Below are 19,268 nucleotides of genomic sequence, written 5' to 3' on the forward strand. Positions count from 1 at the left end.
TCGGCCAGTTATGCTGGCAACTCCGATGACCGCAGGGTTAACACGTTAAGCGCCCAGCCTGTTTTGTCTTCTGGAAGGAAAGTATGGTAGAAGATCAGGTATAGGTGACTGACTGGGCGATTAACGTGTTAATGTCTGCAAAGTTCATCGCTCCTGTGGCACTGCCTGTTTACATGAGCCTCATCCAGACACAGACACTGCCCTGTCCAACATGGTAGCCACATGTGACTAAATTTAAATATCCATCAGTTAAATAAAATGTAAAATTCTGTTCGTCAGTGGCACTGGTCATATTCTAAGTCATAAGAATATTTCTATCAACACAGAAAGTTCTATTAGCACTGCTTAACAAAAAGGAATTAATTTTAGTAGCGGACCGTGAATGTGACCGTTATTTCTGTGCAAAGTTACAGGTGCTAAAAGTAAGTATATTTGTATATTATAGGTGTGTAATCAGGACTGGGGTGGGAGGAGCTGGATGAGGGAGAGATGACCGCCTTTTGATGAGTACTATACGCCAGGGTGCGGGCACAGGCAGGCCAGCCATCGGCGAGCCTTTTTATTAAACAGGCAGTCCTCCAACGACCCATTTTACAGATGAGAACACAGAAACGAAAAGTGGTTAAGTAATTTACCCAAAGCTCTGAAACCAGAATGCAAAATCGTGACTGTTGGAATCTCAGTGTCCTCTCTGTTGTACCTGCTGCCTATCGATCTCTGTCCCCAAGGAAAAGCAGGTGGGACTCCCAGCCACTGCTCCTCAAAGCCCACTCGCTTCCTCTCCCTTCCACGTGGGGGTGAGGGCTATGTCAGCACAGAGCAACAAGTCTTTGTTAACATTTCCTTTTGAGATTATTATAGATTCAATGCAGGGTAAGAACTGATACAGAGAGCTCTTGTATCCTTTCAACATGTATATTTATAATCTGCTACATACTGACACTCTCCTTGGTGCTGGGGTCACAAAGACAAGATGGCCTTTGCTCTTGAAGACTTTAGAGGCCAGCGGGGAACATATAAAAAAATAATATCGAGTTGGTTAAGACAAAAATGTAATGCCATTTCCACCTGCCAATTAGCAAGCAACAATAATAGTGATGATATTCTAGCTAAGCTGCTGTGAAAGAGGCCCTCCCGTATTTTATTGGTGAAAGTGTGAACGGAGGCAAATAGGAAAGCGAGTTGGCAATATGCATGAAATATTGTCATCTCTCGGCTAATATTTTTTGAGTGAGTGCCTGCTATATGCCAGGCACTGGACTAGACCCATGGGGGAAACGCTGAACAAAGCAGACACTGCCCAGCCCTTCTGAGACTTACACAGGCGCGTCTGGTTTACAGGCAGACAAGTGTGTGAGAAGTGCTATGAGAGGCAAAGTGGAGGCGTTACAGAAGCACTTGTGAGGGGAGCTGAGTTCAGCCTTGGGTGGTTAGGGAAGGCTCTCCTAGAGGAGAGGATGGAGGAGGGCACTCCAGTTATTAAATGATGAAGAGGAGTTAGAGGAAGAGGAGACAGGCTGGCGTGGAGAAAGTACCCTAAATAGCATGAGCAGCAAGCTCACAGGAAGGATGAGCATCAAAGGAGAATAGCCTAGAAAATCTGGCAAAACTATCTCAAGGAATAACCCAGAATACAAAATAACAAGCCAACCTTTCCAACGTGAAGATTTTCACTACATCGTTACTCATAATAGTGGAATATTATAGTCTATTTCAATAAAAGAGATCTGGTAAAGTTATTGATGGTACATCCACAATATAGAATATTTTGTAACCATTTAAAATAATGCTTGCAAAGTGTTTTTTAATATTAAAATGCTTATGTTAAAGTGTTAAATGAGAAAGGCAGGATACATAATTTCATATCCTAAATGACCACAAGCATATTAAGTGTGTGTGTGTGTGTGTGTGTGTGTGTGTGTGTGATTAAATGGAAGGAGGCAGGTTAAAATATGAATAGGATTGTCTTTGGACAGTGAGATTAGATTATAGCTGGTTTTTGTGTATATGCTGTTTATAGCATGATGGTTAGTCTGGAGCAAAACCCAGTTCATTCATTTACTTTTTGTGTAACCTTGGGCAAGTTACTTCACTTCTGTGTCTCAGTTCCTCATCTGTGAAATAGGAATAATCATAGCACCTACATGATAGGTTGTTGTAAGCATTATCACAGTACAGTATGTGGGCAGGCTACTATTATCATTATATCAACTATTAGCATTCTGCTCTCTATTTTTAAAATTTTCCTATAATGTACTTATATAACTATTAAAATGAAAAACATTTTATAACACTCTGTTAAATAAGGGACTTGTGTTGTAAGTTAGTAGTATGTGTTTTCAAGGAGACACTGGGAAGGGACAGCTTACCCATCTCGGGGAAAGAAAGATGTCAGAGAAGGATCGCTGAGAGAGGAAGATGCTGTCTCAGCTGACTTTCAAGAACAAGGACTTAAGAGAAGAGCAGGAGGGAATTCAAGACAAATGGAACATTAAGCAAAAACTTAGAATCTTAGCGATACAAGCCAGAAAGGGCTTAAAGTTCATCCAGGCCACTTCCCACCTGTGCAGGTTTCCCTCTACAGCAGTCCTACGGAGTCTTAACTGCATTCAGAGAGGCGCTCACCACTGTATGAACAAACCCAGCCATGGCTGGGCAGTTCTTTGTCACAAAGTGTTTCCCTATAGGTACACAGTCAGCACTCATCTACCATTGCACTGACGTACAGACACACCAGAGCAAAACCTAAGCAACAAGTCCACGCCAACAGACGCCTGTGGGCTGTCAGAGTCACCCTGGCATGGTCATCAAAGCAATATTCCCCACTCAACTGCACGGTCCTGGTGCTTGAGCATGGCTTTGAGATGCCCGACAGACATTACTCACGCCATTGTTTTCAAGTGCAAAAGGCACAGGAGTGTTGAAAGTTTAGGTACAAAGTATTATATGATTGCAATGGAAAGAGAGAACATTGAAAATATGAAAATAATGATACTTTTCCTTTTTATAATAGTACTAGAGGCCCAAAGCACAAAATTAGTGCAAGGGGCTCGGCCCTCGCAGCCCCAGCTTCGTCAGGAAGGTCGTCCGGATGGTTGTTCTGCCATTTGGTCTAATTAGCATATTAGCTCTTTATTATATAGGATAATTGATTCTGAAGAAAATAGTGAATTTATGTAATATATAAAAACAGTTGTGACAGCAGTTGGCACAATGTAAAGAAGAGATGGAATTGGAAAATCTGTTAAGTATGTGGCTAGAGAAACATCAGTATTGTGTGCCCACAGGAGAACACTGGAAATACACCGAGGAACTGGGAGGCCAGTCCTGGCGAGAGGGTTTATTTGAAGCCTGTAGGTCTGAGCCCTATTGGAAGCTAAACAACAGCAGCAGATGTTATACTAGCAGGTACAGACCCTGTGGCAACTGTCACCTCCCCAACACCTTTGAAGTCTAGTTAAAACTGAACTACATGATAAAGAGCACTACAGATCAGCGAGGAGAGAACAGGTTATTCAATTAATGTGTTGAGCCTTCTGGATTAAAAAAAAAAAGCTGAAAAATAAAGTTGGGTCTCTATTTCACTCTTTACATCAAAATTAATTCCTGATAGATCAAATCTTTAACTGTGAAAAATGAAACCATAAGAAGAAATTTTTTAAAGAATTACAGAGGTGAAAACACTTCTAGCATGACATACACCCAGAAATCATAAAAAACTCAGAAAAATATATTTGTAGTTCCTATCACAGGCAAAAGGTCTGTTTTCATGATATATAAAGCTCTCCTACAAATCAATAAGAAAATACCAACAACTCAATGGGAAGTAGAAAAAGAAATACAACAGCTTTTAATCACACGAAACGATGTTCAAATGCATTCATAAGAGAAACATTAAATTAGCCCACACATTTTTCACCTATGAAATAGGTAGGAGGGGCTCATGAAAAGTGATAATACACTCTCAGATACTGATGGTGAGTTGTAAATTGGTAAACTTTTATGACGGAAACTTGGCATTACCAGTCAATATTACACATGTGAGGTTTTTAGCAATTCCACCTCCAACAATTTATCCTTCATATATCTTAATATGTATGAAGTAATGTATGTATAAGGTTATTCATTGAGCCACTGTTTATGAGAGCAAAGGTAGAATGTCTATCACTATCAGACTACCAAGTAGATATTTTCAAAATGAGGCAGATATTTATGTTCAGATATAAAACACCTCCAAGACATACGGTTAATTGGAAAGAGCAAAGTGTATTGCACACGATGATTTGTGTTAACAATAGAGAGCTATTCAGGTGATAGATGGAGATAGGTTTTTGCTTGTATGTGTTCAGAAGATTTCTGGAAGGCTAACCAGAAAATACTAACAGTGGTTGCCTCCTCAGAGGCCCACTTGATAGCTGTAAGTTCAGGTTGAGATAAATTTTTTTTACCATAATGCACCTTTGTACCTTTTGTACCACATGTATCAGCTAACCAAAATAAATTGAATTTAAAAACAAATTCCCTGCTCAAAGCAAATCCCTTGCTCTTCTCTGATACCCCTATCCTTTTTCTTGCTTTCTTATTGTGATTGCAGATTTAGATCGCCTATAAAACCATGAGCAACATTGGATTCCCATCTCTGGCATCCAGCACAGTGCCTTACATACAACAAGAGACTTAGAAGAAAAAAGAAAAGTGATGTCTTGAAGAGTGATGGAGACCTTTTTCTTGGAAAGAAGTCCAGGCCACCGTCATATATGGCCTAATACAGCAGCGAGCAGGGCTGCAAGGCCCCAAGAACATCTACCCACCAGTCCTGGGGTTCTACCTTTAAGAGAAGGGAGGGTAAGAAAGAGACAGAGACAAAAAGAGTTCAAAACAGAAACTGAGCTATGTTCTATAGCTAATTCAGCTGGTTTCATCTCAGCATAGGTACACCCAGCACTCCCTAAGGGAAGGCCTAACGGGTGGCCCACATTTTTATCAGCAATCATCTCTGCCACTTTCTGGTCATCTACAGATTTAAGTCCACATAATCATCCCCCACGTGACAGAGTGGAGGGAGACGGGGAGGAAACAGACTAAGAGGATCCAAATCCCTTCTAAGACTTGCTTCTCCCTTCTCAGCAAGATTAGAGCAGTCAACAGCCGTCTGCCTATGTGTTCAGACCCAGCAGCCTGGGCCGCGCTGCCCAGTGCCGAAGGGCAGTGTCTGGGACCCTGGTCTGTGGTCCGAAGTGTAGGGCATACGATCCATCCGCCTCGTGGCAGTGAGCAAGCTGGGGACCCTACCACAGCCACAGCCAGGACGGAAAGGCCAGGGACCCGCTTCCCGCAGCCATGCTGAAAAACAGTGAGAGGAGGCGGTCTTGGAGCTACCGGCCCTGGAATACCGCGGAGGGTACCGATGAACCCACTTCAGGGAACAGCCAACACCGCGGGAGCATCTGCTCTCTGGCGGCGCGTTCTGGCTCCCAGGCCAGCATCCCACCGTGGACCGAGGGCAACTATAACTACTACATCGAGGAGGACGAGGATGGGGAGGAGGAGGAGCAGTGGAAAGACGACTTGGCCAACGTGGCCGAGGAAGACCAGCAGCCAGAGGAGGCCGCCCAGACGGAAGCCCGCACCGAGGGCTCCACGCTGAACGTGAACGTGGGCGGCCAGAGCTACCACCTGGACTGCGCGCAGCTGGCCTGCTACCCCAAGACGCGCCTGGGCCGCCTGGCCGCCTGCACCAGCCGCGGCCGCCAGCTGGGCCTGTGCGACGACTACGAGGCGCAGACGGACGAGTACTTCTTCGATCGCGACCCGGCCGTCTTCCAGCTGGTCTACAACTTCTACCTGTGCGGGGCGCTGCAGGTGTGCGACGCGCTCTGCCCGCGCCGCTTCCTGGAGGAGCTGGGCTACTGGGGCGTGCGGCTCAAGTACACGCCGCGCTGCTGCCGCATCTGCTTCGAGGAGCGGCGAGACGAGCTGAGCGAGCAGCTCAAGATCCAGCGCGAGCTGCGCGCCCAGGCGCGGGCCGAGGAGGCCGAGCAGCTCTTCCGCGACGTGCGCTTCTGCGGGCCGCAGCGCCAGCGCCTCTGGAACCTCATGGAGAAGCCCTTCTCGTCCGTGGCCGCCAAGGCCATCGGGGTGGCCTCCAGCCTCTTCGTGCTCGTCTCCATCGTGGCGCTGGCCCTCAACACGGTGGAGGAGATGCACCAGCGGGCGGAGGGCGGCCGCTGGGCGGTGCTGGAGCACGTGGAGGTGCTGTGCATCGCCTTCTTCACGCTCGAGTTCCTGCTGCGCCTGGCCTCCACGCCCGACCTGCGCCGCTTCGCGCGCAGCGCCCTCAACCTGGTGGACCTGGTGGCCATCCTGCCGCTCTACCTGCAGCTGCTGCTCGAGTGCTTCACGGACGAGGACCAGCGGCGCGGCCAGGGCTCCTCCCGGGAGCACGACCTGGAGACGGTGGGCAAGGTGGGCCAGGTGCTGCGCGTCATGCGCCTCATGCGCATCTTCCGCATCCTCAAGCTGGCGCGGCACTCCACCGGCCTGCGCGCCTTTGGCTTCACCCTGCGCCAGTGCTACCAGCAGGTGGGCTGCCTGCTGCTCTTCATCGCCATGGGCATCTTCTCCTTCTCCGCTGCCGTCTACTCCGTGGAGCACGACGTGCCCGGCACCAACTTCACCAGCATCCCGCACTCCTGGTGGTGGGCCGCGGTGAGTGCCATGGCCGTGGGCTTTCCTGCTCTCCTCACCGCCCTCCCATTCCCGGGTGCTCAGCTGTCTGTCTTCATCCCCTGATCGCCCCCTTGCCTTGCAAAAGGACCACCCCATGGCTGCCTCCAGCTAACGAAAACCAGAGAGGGTTGTGGAGGGTTGGAAAGACAGACACTGTAGTCCAGTAAGTAACGATTTGACTTGGCCCTAAGAATCTCCCAATCTAGAGTTAGCTTTAAAACCCTTGCCAGGCAGATTTTAAGAATTCGTTGTTGACATCTGTGGGAAGCTGCCTGATCACCATTCTTGTTGCCCCTCATTGAACATCTGTTATCCTAAGTAGTTGATAACTTTATCTTCACCCAAGGTGGTGGTTTTGATCACTATTTCTATTTAAAACAGGACAAATTGGAAGTGGTTTCCGTTTTTTTGTTGTTCTGATTGCTGTGTGTGTGTGTGTGTGTGTGTGTGTGTGTTGTTGTTGTTGTTGTTGTTGTTTTGTAAGGAAACTGTATGTTTATTCCGGAGAGGAAGTGAGACTTGGCTGAACACTGTCACCTTAACTGAAATCCCATTGGTTCTAGCTAAACTGAGTGGGTAATGGAGCATCTAAACCTGAAACTTGCTCCAATGTCACGGAAACTCTTTCAGGACCTGGAATTATTGCCTCATTTTATAGAGAGAAGAACTGAGGTGCAGAGAGTTTGAGTGCAGACACACAGCTAAATCCAGAGAGAGGACTGAGGCCCAAGCCAGTACAAGCGCAAAACCCACGCCCCTTCCAGACCCAGCACCGCCTCTTCCATGCATTAGCTCGTCTGCAGGCCTTAAACAGTGAATACACTAGTTATTTTTGTCACTTCTTTCTGTAGTAGTTGCCTTTTCGTAACAATGTATGCCATCTACTCCCATACCTGCATTTCTGGGATGCTAGACTAAATCCCTGAAAAATCCCTTTAGTCCTGGAAATGCTGACTGTGTCTTCTCAGGTCAATGAGTAAGCTGGCATGTGTGCATACGAAGAACTAGGTAAATTATATGGCTTCCATATTTTCTTTTTGTTGTTGTTGTTGACACTATTACAGATGCCTCCCATTTTCCCCCCTTTGCCCACCTACACCTAGCCCCGCCACCCCACCCAATGACTTCACCAAACTGTTGTCTGTGTCCATGGGCTCTGCATATATGTTCTTTAGCTACTCTCTTCGCCTTCTTTTATCCAGACCCTTCTACTCTCCTCTCCTATGACACCTGTCAGTCTGTTCCATATATGTTCTTAAGGAGATTATTATAATGCCTGTAAAGACCTTAAGCAAATATAACCGGTTTTTCTAGAAAGCGGCATTTTCAACATTAACATTGGGTATGTCAGAACCCAAAGTCTTGGGTGAACTTCTGAGATGAACCAACCTGGGGCTACTAACCATGCAGCTTGGTAGGATGGAAGGAAGATTTCTATTTCAATCTTGCATCAGATCTGGTAATAATTACCTGTGACCCTAAATAATGAGCTGTGAAACCTCACTCCCTCACTCCCACCCGCAGTGTCCTCGGCTCTACAAGGGGAGGATGGAGAGCTCAAATGTCCTACAGCTTGAGAGCTCTCTTCAGTGAAGGGGTGACGTTAGGCTCTTCCAAACAAGCTACCCAAATGCCACTCCTCTGATCATATTCCAAATGACAAAAGGTCATCTCCATGGTAGGTAAACTGTAAGTACAGATGGAGCTGATAGAGAGTGATTTTTCCCCAGCAAATGACATTTACTTTGGAGGTGAGTAAGGTAGGCAGGGAAAAGAGCAAATCCACATGCTGATGATATAATTCCACATTTTAGAGAGCCAACTTCTCATTCATTCAGCTATCCTAGAAGACTCGCATATATAGGCTGGACCTAGTGGACGCATTAATATTTTAATTTTAACCCACAAAACTTTTTTTTTTACCTTTTGTATATTAACAGAAAGATTTTTATAAAATTTTTCTCGCCAATACTGGATTTTCCTTTTTTAAAAATTCCCTGAAGTGAATGCCCTTTGACTCCATTTAATTTCTTGATTGGCTTAATATACAATGATGTTTAAAACTTGCAAATGATCCCCTTTTATGTTAGCTGAAATTATTTTACTCAAGACCAGTATTTTCCATAAATTGAACAATAAAAATTGAATCAACATCCAGGTTTTATCTACAATAAATTTTACCAATGATTGCTTTTACCAATATGAGTTTTCTCTTGTAGCCTTGATCTCTAGCAGGCGCTATTTTCACAAACCAAAATTTGTACATTTCAACCTTACCGTTTCCCGACCTTAGGCTTTATCAATGGCCTTTGTTCATTTTATTCTCTGAGAATTATTTATACTAGTAAGAATCATTATGAATTAGATAAAAGACTGATAACTTGTATTTATTTCTAAACTATCTATAAGAGCAATTGCCCTTGAACATTCAAGCGCTGCTCTATTCCCCAGGACTAATGTCTTATTAACCCAGTTCTTAATACTTCTGCTAACATTGCATATTGTGTACTAAGGGTTTGTATTCTCCGTAGAGCAAAGAGAAAGGAACACTGTCAAAATGATGCAGACAGAATGTCTTATTTCCTTATATGGAAACAAAGTAAAAAGATGAAAAATATTAGGACCAATTCCTCAGGTTAACCCACAAAAATCCATCTCATTCATTCACTGAGCAAGAATTTTTTAGCACCTCCAGTGTGCCAAGCAGTATTCTAAACACTAGAGATACCAAGTGATAGAAAGAAGAGAAAATGAAGTTCTTCCACTTGTAGAGTGTATATTCTAATGGAGAAAATTTTCAGATATTTGTATGTCTTGTATAGAATAATAGGATTGAGTCAACAATAAAAAAATAAATTTTAAAAAGATGAAGGAAAAAAAATAATAGGATCGAGAGTGACTTGGGTGGCAAAATCTACATCTGATGGATGGCCAGAGATGCCCTCTTAAAGAGAACATTTAGGTAAAATTTGAACCATGAGAAAAAAACTCATATAAATATATATAACTAAACAAATGTGAGAATCCAAGAAGTGGAATCCTAGAAGTAACTTTAATTGAATAGCCTCCAAGCATTGTATTGATCATACATCTCATAATTTAACATTTTTTAGCACACTCCCATGATCAGTGTGTGTTTAGTTATTCATAAATTTTAAGCCATTTATTATCACAATAATATTGCTTCACAAACCACCCCAAAACTCAATGGCTTAAAATGCCAAGCATATATTTAGCTAATGAGTTTGGGAGTCATCAATTTACGCTGGTTTCAACTAGAAGGTTCTTCTCATTTGGCCTCATATCTGATAGTCAGCTGGCTAAAAGCTGGAGTGAAGGAGGAGACTAGGCTAGATAGCTTTCATTCTTCAGCAGACATGTATCCATGGCAAAAGATGAGAGAGAGAGAGAGAGAGAGAGAGAGAGAGAGAGAGAGAGAGAGAGAGGGAGAGAGACTGACTCTCTAATCATTGCAAGCACTGTATAAGCTTCTCTTTAATGTCATTTGCTCAACCCATTGGCCAAAGCAAGTCACAAGACCACACTCAGAGTCAAAGGGCAGGGTAGGTTAACCTACCCACTGTAGGAAAGCCCTATAAAGTTATAGGCAAATAGCTTGGATAAAGGAAGATATAAAGAATTAGTTTCAGAAGCACAATCATTCTACTGCAGTAAGATATTCCTGCTCAAATATATTATACACATCAGAAAACATACACTCACACTGAAATTTCAAGGATGAGGTAAAGAATGATAGGACTGATATTTTCTTCCACCGTTCCAGTGCTATATCCCTTGCAGTATATTCACCCACATTAGATTCTCTAATCCATTCTTCTGTGCTTTTAGTGCTTCCAGTCAACCCCAAATATGAATTACTTTTAATAATCGTCCCTCTCCCTCTGCCAAGGACCTTCCTCTGCTCAACTCAGGGTTTTAAGAGAACACAATAATTTTCATTGCTGTGAATTCTCCTACAGCTGCAAAACAAATCCCACAAGGACACTCATGTCTGCAAACACTCGTGCATTTGGATATAAAATAGACCCGTCCCACTCAGCTGTCAAATAGCAGTTATTTGTGAGCGCTAATGTAATAGGAAACATATGTAAGATGCTAGCCTGTAGTACATCCACAATAAATAGAAGCTACCATGTTTGACTAGTTAATAGTCTTTATCACATGGAAGCAATAACCTTTGCTTCCGGATTCATTTGGGGAGAAATAAAACAGAAGTGATTCCTTCTCTACTGGGGAGAGAGACTGTGGGACATACAAAAGGGTCAGCTGTCCTATCCCGGCACAGCTTCTGGGTGTTTAGATGAAGAGGCCCAGGCTTGCTGAGCTCTCAGGGTTGCCTGGTGTGGGAAATGCATGGCACAGCCCAGCAAGAACAATTAGCTCGATGATGAAGCTGTAATCATCGGCCTCCAGTGTGGCTATGTTTTCACGTAGAAAAGGGCAAATGGGCCGTTCAACAAACCATTTCCTTCTGAGCTTTCAGAGCAAGTTAAAACTGTGGAAACCAAACAGGAAACTGTGTCATGAACTCATTCCTCCAGGAACCAACAGAGGCTCTTCAAAAAGAAAATGTACCTCTGGCCGAGGCATCTGATAATTGAGCCCCAGAGACCTTGCTCCTCTCTTTGGTTTCCTAAAGTATGATATCATTTCCTTGCAAATGGGTGTACTTATGAGATCATTCAGATTTGTTTTATTTTTTTAATCTTTGTTGATTTTGAGAGAGAGAGAGAGAGAGAGAGAGAGAGAGAGAAGAAGGAGGAGGAGGAGGAGGAGGAGGAGGAGGAGGAGGAGGAGGAGGAGGAAGAGAGAGAGAGAGAGAGAGAGAGAGAGAGAGAGAGGGAGAGAGAGAGAGAGAGAGAGACATCAATCTGTTGTTCCACTTATTTATGCATTCTTTGGTTGGTTCTTGTCTGGGGATCGAACTTGCAACCTTGGCATATTGGAATGACACTCTCACCAAATGAGCTACCCGGTCAGGCCACTATATATTCTGTATTGTTATTGATTGATTGCATGCATTGAGGAGAACCATTTGGAAGGTGAATCAGTGAAGTTATACTCAGGAGAACAGTGCGGGTATTTTAAACAGGAAATGTGATGCAGGGAAATAGATACATAGGTGCTAGAGGGCTAGAAGCAAAAAGGGTAAACTGAGATAACCCAAAGATTGGCAAATGTAGGAAATAGCTGTCAGCCCTAGAACTGGGGGGAACAAACAGGAGAAGGGAGAGTTACCAACCGCGGCGTACAGTGGAGCCTCTGAGCAGCTGTTGCAGGGACCCCTGAGGTAGCACCATGAGGTCGATGCCGACTGTGCTGAAAGGTCCCTGGGCCATAAATACCTGCTCTTACTGGAGGGTGACGCCAGGAGCAGAAGCAGCTAGAGAGACTCCCATCTCCTCATCGCACCTTCCGGCCTCCCAACGGCGTCTCTCATTGGCAGAACACAACCAGAAGACAGTGGGCAAGGAAATTCGGGGATTGTAGTTTGCAGACTCCCAATTGCAGAATTACAAAATACAGCTCAGAAGTGTGTCAGGCTTGGGACTGAGAGACAACAGGTAAATGGCCCAGCCAGCAATTCATGTTCTAGCTCCTTCAGCACTAGCGCAGGAGCTGTCAATGGACAAAGGCTACTAGGCACCTTTATGACTTTTGATCTTGTGGCTCCTGATTTGGGGGTGGTCCCCTTCTATCTCTTTAAACTATGCTCTTCCTGTTTGACCATTATGACTTGACTGGGACCTGACAGAATTGCAGAGGGCAGGGAGAAGTGCCAGGTCAGCCGAGGATGCAGAGGGCATCGGATTATTAGCACCTTCCTATGAGTATATTAATAGACTCCCAAGCTTGCTTTAGCTTTTGCACACCTCCTCCTTATTGTGCAATTTATGTACGTGTCAGACCTATAATATGTAGATGAGCTGGTTGTTCTCTTCCAGGTGGTCACCTATGATGTGATTCTAACAGCGCTTCCGCTGGTCAAAACTCTCTTTGAATTTCACTGAAGAACTATCTTCAGAGTCTGTGACATGTCCATTTGCTTCCTTCTAATCATGCTTAATCTTTACCTTTTTGAGAGTAGATTCAATATTTTAAAATAGTCTAGACCCCTGAGTTTAATATTGGCATCTAAAGTTAATCCTCAAGGTGAGGCATCAGATAACTGTGTCCTAATTGTGGCCCAGTAAGACCACTTGTTTCAAGGTCATTCCACTGAATCCTCTGTGCAGATTATAATCCTAAAGAGGAATTCCTAAAATATTTGTAGCAACAGCGGCATGGGTCGGCTAAGTATAGCCTTTGAAGCTAAGTCCTTTGAAGGACTGAGGTATGTAATGATTTTAGCCAGAACATCTTAGTCTTAAATTTTTTTGGAAAAATTAGAAGGAATGTTAATTATTTTTAAAAATCAGTTTTATTCCTTGGGATCATAATTTCAAGATTCATGGATTACTGGCTGCCAAGGTTTCATACATGCCTAGTTCATGATGAAAGAAACATTCCTTGTTGAAGGAAAAATTCAGGTATAGCCATTCTACAGTTTTGGAGAAAAATTGGATGCTTGTCCTCCCTGTAATGTTTAGCAGGCCAAGATTTGCTGATTAGTGGGTGAGCTGCTAGGGGAAAGTCACATTCTGGCTTTTGGGACCCAGAGGCTAGGGAAAATAGGTAAGTTTTCAATGGAATGGTAAGTTTCCAGTTTACAGAATGGCTGAGCCAGCCAGTTTTTCAGGATATTAAGATGGATTATAGAGCATACTACAAACTGGATGAAACTCAAAAACATTAGGCTGAGTGAAAGAAGCCAGATAAAATTTCCAGAAGAGGCAAATCTACAAAGAAGGCAAGTAGATTAGTGGTTACGTGGGACTGGAGATGGGAATTCAGAGTAGTGACAGATGGGAACAAGGGATGTTTTGAGGTGATGGAAATGTTCTAAAGATGGATTTTAGTGATGATTGCTCAACTCTGTAAATTCACTCAAAATCATTTAACTGTACCCTTGAAACAAGTGAATTTCATATTATGCAAATTATACCTCAATAAAGCTGCTGTTGTGTTGTGTGTTTTTTAAAAGATGGATTGTAGAAATTTTGGCCACATTTCCAAACCCAGTTGGTGCTAATGTGAGAACTCAATCTGGAAACTCATATGGGTCAGTCTGGGGCCTTCAATGTTTAACGCTCATCCAGGGAGAAATGGTTGGGCCTGTGGAACATGGAGAAAAATTAACCTAAAGCCAAGGAATTCCGAGTTCCTCTTAGAGCCAAGGAGCACCCAGATCATTGGTTGAGTCAAATTACCCACAAAACCGACAAGGCATAAATTAGCTATGCATTTTGAACAAATTCTTCCACACCCGTCATACAGAGCCCCTAGCAGGAGAGATCTTTTCTCCAAACATAGAGATCCAAGATATACAAAGATATTTAGACCATATTATGCACATCAAATATTTAATCTTCCTTAAGACAATTCGCTTTGCTTTTAGCTTTTCACTAAACGTTCAGCCAACAAAGAAAAAAGAAAGAAATGAAGTTGCTTTGGGAATGAAGCAAGGCCAGTATCAGGATTGACCAGAGGTTTAAAAAGGCACTCTGTCTCAATTCTTTTCCTTCCTCTGCATCCTATTCCTCCCCCCCATCCTCCCCAATCCTGAGCCCTGGAAGGACTGGTTCACCTAAAAGCCTCAGCTTTGGCCTTTCATGGAAGCTTCCTGTTCTAACTCTACCCTTCTTGTCCCTCACCCTTATTATCCAAACTCCCTTTAGGCCTCCTCCAGGAAATGGAGACTAACCAAACATTCATACAGAGGTGTGAGCGATGCTGTTACTGACATCTGTTCAGTTCTGACAGAGATCTGACTCAGGTTCTTTTACTTTTGCTGTGGCCAGTGACAGGAAACACACACACACACACACACACACACACACGCACGCACGCACGCACGCACACACACACGAGCATACTTGGAGATTAACCCACACTCTCAGTTGATCATGACCTCTCATCACCTTTGATCCAGAAGGTAGGAAAGAGAGATTCTGTCCTGGAGCGAGTGTGTGCCCCAGCCAGTCTCCCTTGGAGCATTCTGCAGGAGCTGAGAGGGACCTGCTTCCACAGCCTGTCAGTCTAATAAGCTTAAGAATTAACATTATTGCACACAACTACTCTGTGAGGTAGTATTATTCTCCCCTCATTTCAAAAGTGGAAATGGAAGCAGAGAGAATGTAGATGACTTGTCCAAGTCACACATCTGAGAAGTGGATTTGGATCCATATAGCCTAGTGCCATACTTGTCTCCTTAAGCCAGTCTACACCATGCTGCCTCTCTTAGATGCTACACCATGCTGCCTCTCTTAGATGCTTGCTTGTGTTCTTCCACCTGAGGGAAGGACAGCCCATCCCTCAGCAGTGAGAGGTGGTGGGTCACCCGCCCCAAAGGGGAGGTGCAAGCTTTCTTTTAAGGGCTGGATGGAGCTCCTGTGCTTATCAGCTCCATCAGATTTGCCCAGCTGGCTCAATTCTTCATTTCATTCTACCTAATCCATCACACTCATTCTAAGTTCAAACTGACCCTTCCATTATAAACAAATAACAATAAAGTTTGCATTTCTAAAGTAAAGGCCATTTTGGTGCAGGGAAACAGGATGACTTCGCACATTTTACTGCCACCTGCTGGGAAATTGTGGCAACGACAACACAAATCCATGAAGCACACAGTGCCCCCTGGAGTTGTGCAATGCACAGTGTTTACAACTGCAGGCAGCAGCCCTGCCTAATGTAGCCAATAGTCTGGGGATAAAGGGAGTCTTAGTATATGAGGCATACAAAACAAGCCCCGAGAGATTTTCCTAGTTTTCTCTCTCACTACCCTGACTGATAACTAATTCCATGGATCTGCATGTCAAAACGGAAGCTTGTCAACCTAAATAAATCTCTACTTAGTGGAATCTAAAGCACGGCGACAAGAGTTTGGGAAGAATTTCATGCAGAGTGAAATTCTTTGGTTGGTGATGTCTTTAAAAAGTCCCTTCACAGCATAATGAGAATATGTTTCTACAAACATTTGCAATTAAAGCACCTTTGTATAAAATATCTCATTGGAATTACTTAATTCTGAAAGGTGTTATAATTGTCTCCATTTTAAAGATGAGAGAAGGACCACAGAGGAGGTTGTTTAGTGCCTTTTGTGTGCCTGACACTGTGTTAAGGGCTTGATAGTTGTTTTCTTACTTAGTCTTCACAGGGATCCTGAGAGTTAGGTAATATCCTCCTGTTTCAGAGGAAGGAACCAAGGCTGAGACTCTGAATGTTTTACCCAAGGACACTCTGCTGGGAAGAGTCGGAGTAGGGACTTGAACCCAGAGATCTGGTGCTAAGCCTGAGCTCTTTTCAGTATGTGTATCATTTAGGCAAACCCAGGGCCCCAGTCCTAAAGCTGGCTCCAGCTGAGGTGGGGGCAAAGACCAACATTTATTGAGCCCTTTCTATACCAGGGACTTTATACATGTTGTCTTAAATGCTCTTCACAACACCCTTTAAGGTAGGTATTCTCTCTCCTGCATTGTCTATAAGAAAACTAGAAGTGGTAGTCAGGATTTAAACCCAAGTCTTGCAGCCCCAAAGCTTGTGTTCTTTCCATGACAGGGGTCCTGCAGGCAAATGTCCTGGCACCTCCTAGAGCTGCCTGCGTGGGGAGCTCTTACATGACTCATGTGCACCTTCAGGGAGACAGATTACTCCCTGCCTATTCCATCCCTTTCTCCTCCTCCCTCACAGAGCTAACAACTCAACCCTGCCTTCCTTCCATACAGGTGAGCATCTCCACTGTGGGCTACGGAGACATGTACCCAGAGACCCACCTGGGCAGGCTTTTTGCCTTCCTCTGCATTGCTTTTGGGATTATCCTCAACGGGATGCCAATCTCCATTCTCTACAACAAGTTCTCCGATTACTACAGCAAGCTCAAGGCTTATGAGTACACTGCCATACGAAGGGAAAGGGGAAAGGTGGACTTCGTGCAGCGAGCCAGAAAAAAGATGGCTGAGTGCTTGGCTGAAAGCAACCCACAGCCCACCCCAAGGCAAGAGAATTAATGTTCCAGAGGCCATGTGGCTGGTTGATCCTGCGACCTTCAAGGCTTCCTTCCGCCTTCTTTTTTTTAGCATCAGGATTGCCCGTGAAAGGACACGTGAGGCAGACATACACAAAGGGCATTCATTTCACAGAGTTCTACCTCATGAATGTTTGTTTGAACCCAGACTCAGCCTCATATTGTGTTGTGTGAGAGTCTGATCATCCCAATGACATTGATATGAGAACTCCTTGGGAGGAGTGACATCTTAGCTTCCTCTTGTAGCTTCTCATGGCTTCTCAATAAATATTTTTGCACTTGAGTTGACTTGAGAAGAATTTCCTTACATTGAAGAAAGGAAATCCTTGATTTTCCAGAGAGAGGGAATGTTGCCTCAGAACTATATGAGTCCTGGCGTTAGACCAATCTCAGTCGGAAGCCCGGATCTACCAGCTGTAGGATTTGGGACAAGTTACTTTAACTGTCTGAGCCTCAGTTTCTTCAACTGTAAAGTGTAGGCAATAAGAAACCACCTTGTAATATGAGCATGGAGAATGAAGGTAATATTTGTAAATGCTCAATAAATGGAAGCTGTTAAAACTGTTTGAGTTAGGGTACTGTCTAGTAGATTCTCTAGACCGATGGTTCGCAATCCAGGGAGATTTGGTCATTGTCCACCCCCTACCCCCTGGAAACTTGGCATTTTCTAGAGATGCTTTTGGCTGTCACCATTGTGAGAAAGGATGAGGGAGCTATGGCATCTAGTAGGCAGAGACCTGGGATGTTGCTAAATATGGACAGGACAGCCCCATAGCAAAGAATTATCTGACCCAACATATCAACAGAGAAACCCTGGTCTGCGGTTAACATGAGAGCCCCCAGACTCGACCTGTGAAACAGGCTAAAGTGTGCTCATCGCTTCTCCCTTGATAGGAGCCCCCACATGTCCTCACCTCTCTAGGCCTCCTTTCCCTCACCTTTCAACAAACAAACCAAAAAACTCTGCCTTTGGGGGGACTATTCTGGGCCGAGCACTGAACATAGTGAATTAAGTCGATGTGGCCCTCTCCTCTGGGCTCTGTCTGTGGGTCAGAAAACCAGCTCCCATAGGGAGTTAGTTCTTTCTCTCCCTGCCCCATTTCCTCCTAATTTCTTCCTTTTTCCATAGGACTCCTGGGAATTGAAGCCCTGGGAATTAAAGGTGTGTTTGAACTGAGCAAACAGAGATTGGCCCAATGATGAGAAGTTTTGCTATGCTGACCATCCAGTGTGTCTTAGGGCATGACTGGACCGATCATGCTCGTGTCGTAAAAACAATCATTTTGTGTGTTCTTACAATTACAGGCACAAATACAGGTTGTATTTTATAACATATGCCCTCATTTTACCCTTGATATATCCCTAAATTCAGTATTACAGTAGGTCCTCGGGTTACGTCGGAGATCCGTTCCTATGCGATTTTCCCTGTAAGTCAGAACCCACCTACATAAGCACCTACGTCACTCACATAGAGCACATACACAGCAGTAATTAAGTGAAACAATAAAAAAATTTAAAAGAAAGATAATTCCTGACCTTGTGGTAAATAAATAATAAAAAACATAAAGCAAATATGTACATATGTCAAAATGACGGACCTTTTTTTTAAAAATAAATAAATGGGAGATGGCGATGTAACCACGAAATGACATACATCGAGTCCGACATAACCCGAGGACTGCCTGTACCTTGTTTTTTATTCAAGAATAAACAATTTTTTCTTTTTTTTATTGAGGAAGAAACAGAAGCTCAGAGAGGTTAAGTAATTCAGCCAAGTTGGCACAGTCAGTAAATAGGGAGACTGAGCTTCCAACCTGGTCTGTCTGATCCCTAAGGCCCTTCCCCGAAGTCTAAACGTGTGGTTCACAAACTGCATCAGCATCATCTGGGGGGCTTATTAAACACAGATTACGGAGCCCACCCCCAGGGTCTCTGATTCAGTAGGTTGGGGTGATACCCGAGGATTTGTATTTCTACCAGCTACGAGGTTATGCTGATGCTGCTGGTCCAGGGACCACATCCTGAGAACCATGGTCTAAATCACTTCCCTTTGAATGCAAAACCAGGATGCAGCTGGAAAAACCTAGGCCAGGTTTCCCTCCCCTTTACTCCCAAGTGCCCTTAGCCTCATCACAACTGACCTGGCATCTGAAGGGTGGACAGAAACCCCACTATTTATTGGAAGGTCGCTAGTTAAAATACAGAATGCACAAGTAAATTTGAATTCCAGGTAAGTCAATAATGTTTAGAAGTATGTCCCAAGAATTGCATGGTATATACTTCCACTAAAAAAATTATCTCCTGCTTATCTGCAATTCAAATTTAAGTGGGCACCCTCTGTTCCCATTTGCTTCTGGGAGACAAAGCTTCCTCATATGGATGGAAATTACGCCCC

At 44.1% G+C, this 19,268-nt stretch overlaps 1 protein-coding gene across 1 annotated transcript; it reads left to right on the forward strand.

Annotated features, from left to right (window-relative positions):
- Window positions 1-5,340: 5,340 nt before the first annotated feature.
- KCNV2 (potassium voltage-gated channel modifier subfamily V member 2) lies at window positions 5,341-16,856 on the forward strand. The gene is made up of 2 exons (XM_006094112.3): window positions 5,341-6,708; window positions 16,575-16,856. Exons 1-2 carry the CDS (start codon window positions 5,341-5,343, stop codon window positions 16,854-16,856), a joined length of 1,650 nt encoding a protein of 549 aa, XP_006094174.1.
- Window positions 16,857-19,268: the final 2,412 nt, after the last annotated feature.

This window comes from Myotis lucifugus, unplaced genomic scaffold, assembly GCF_000147115.1.
Source record: "Myotis lucifugus unplaced genomic scaffold, Myoluc2.0 scaffold_130, whole genome shotgun sequence".
Lineage (NCBI taxonomy): Eukaryota > Metazoa > Chordata > Mammalia > Chiroptera > Vespertilionidae > Myotis > Myotis lucifugus.

Bases quoted from the DNA above. Each gene is read 5' to 3' on its own strand.
- KCNV2 (XM_006094112.3), top strand. From the start codon at position 5,341: ATGCTGAAAAACAGTGAGAGGAGGCGGTCTTGGAGCTACCGGCCCTGG. The intron at 6,709-16,574 runs GTGAGTGCCATG...CCTTCCATACAG, and splicing joins ACTCCTGGTGGTGGGCCGCG to GTGAGCATCTCCACTGTGGG.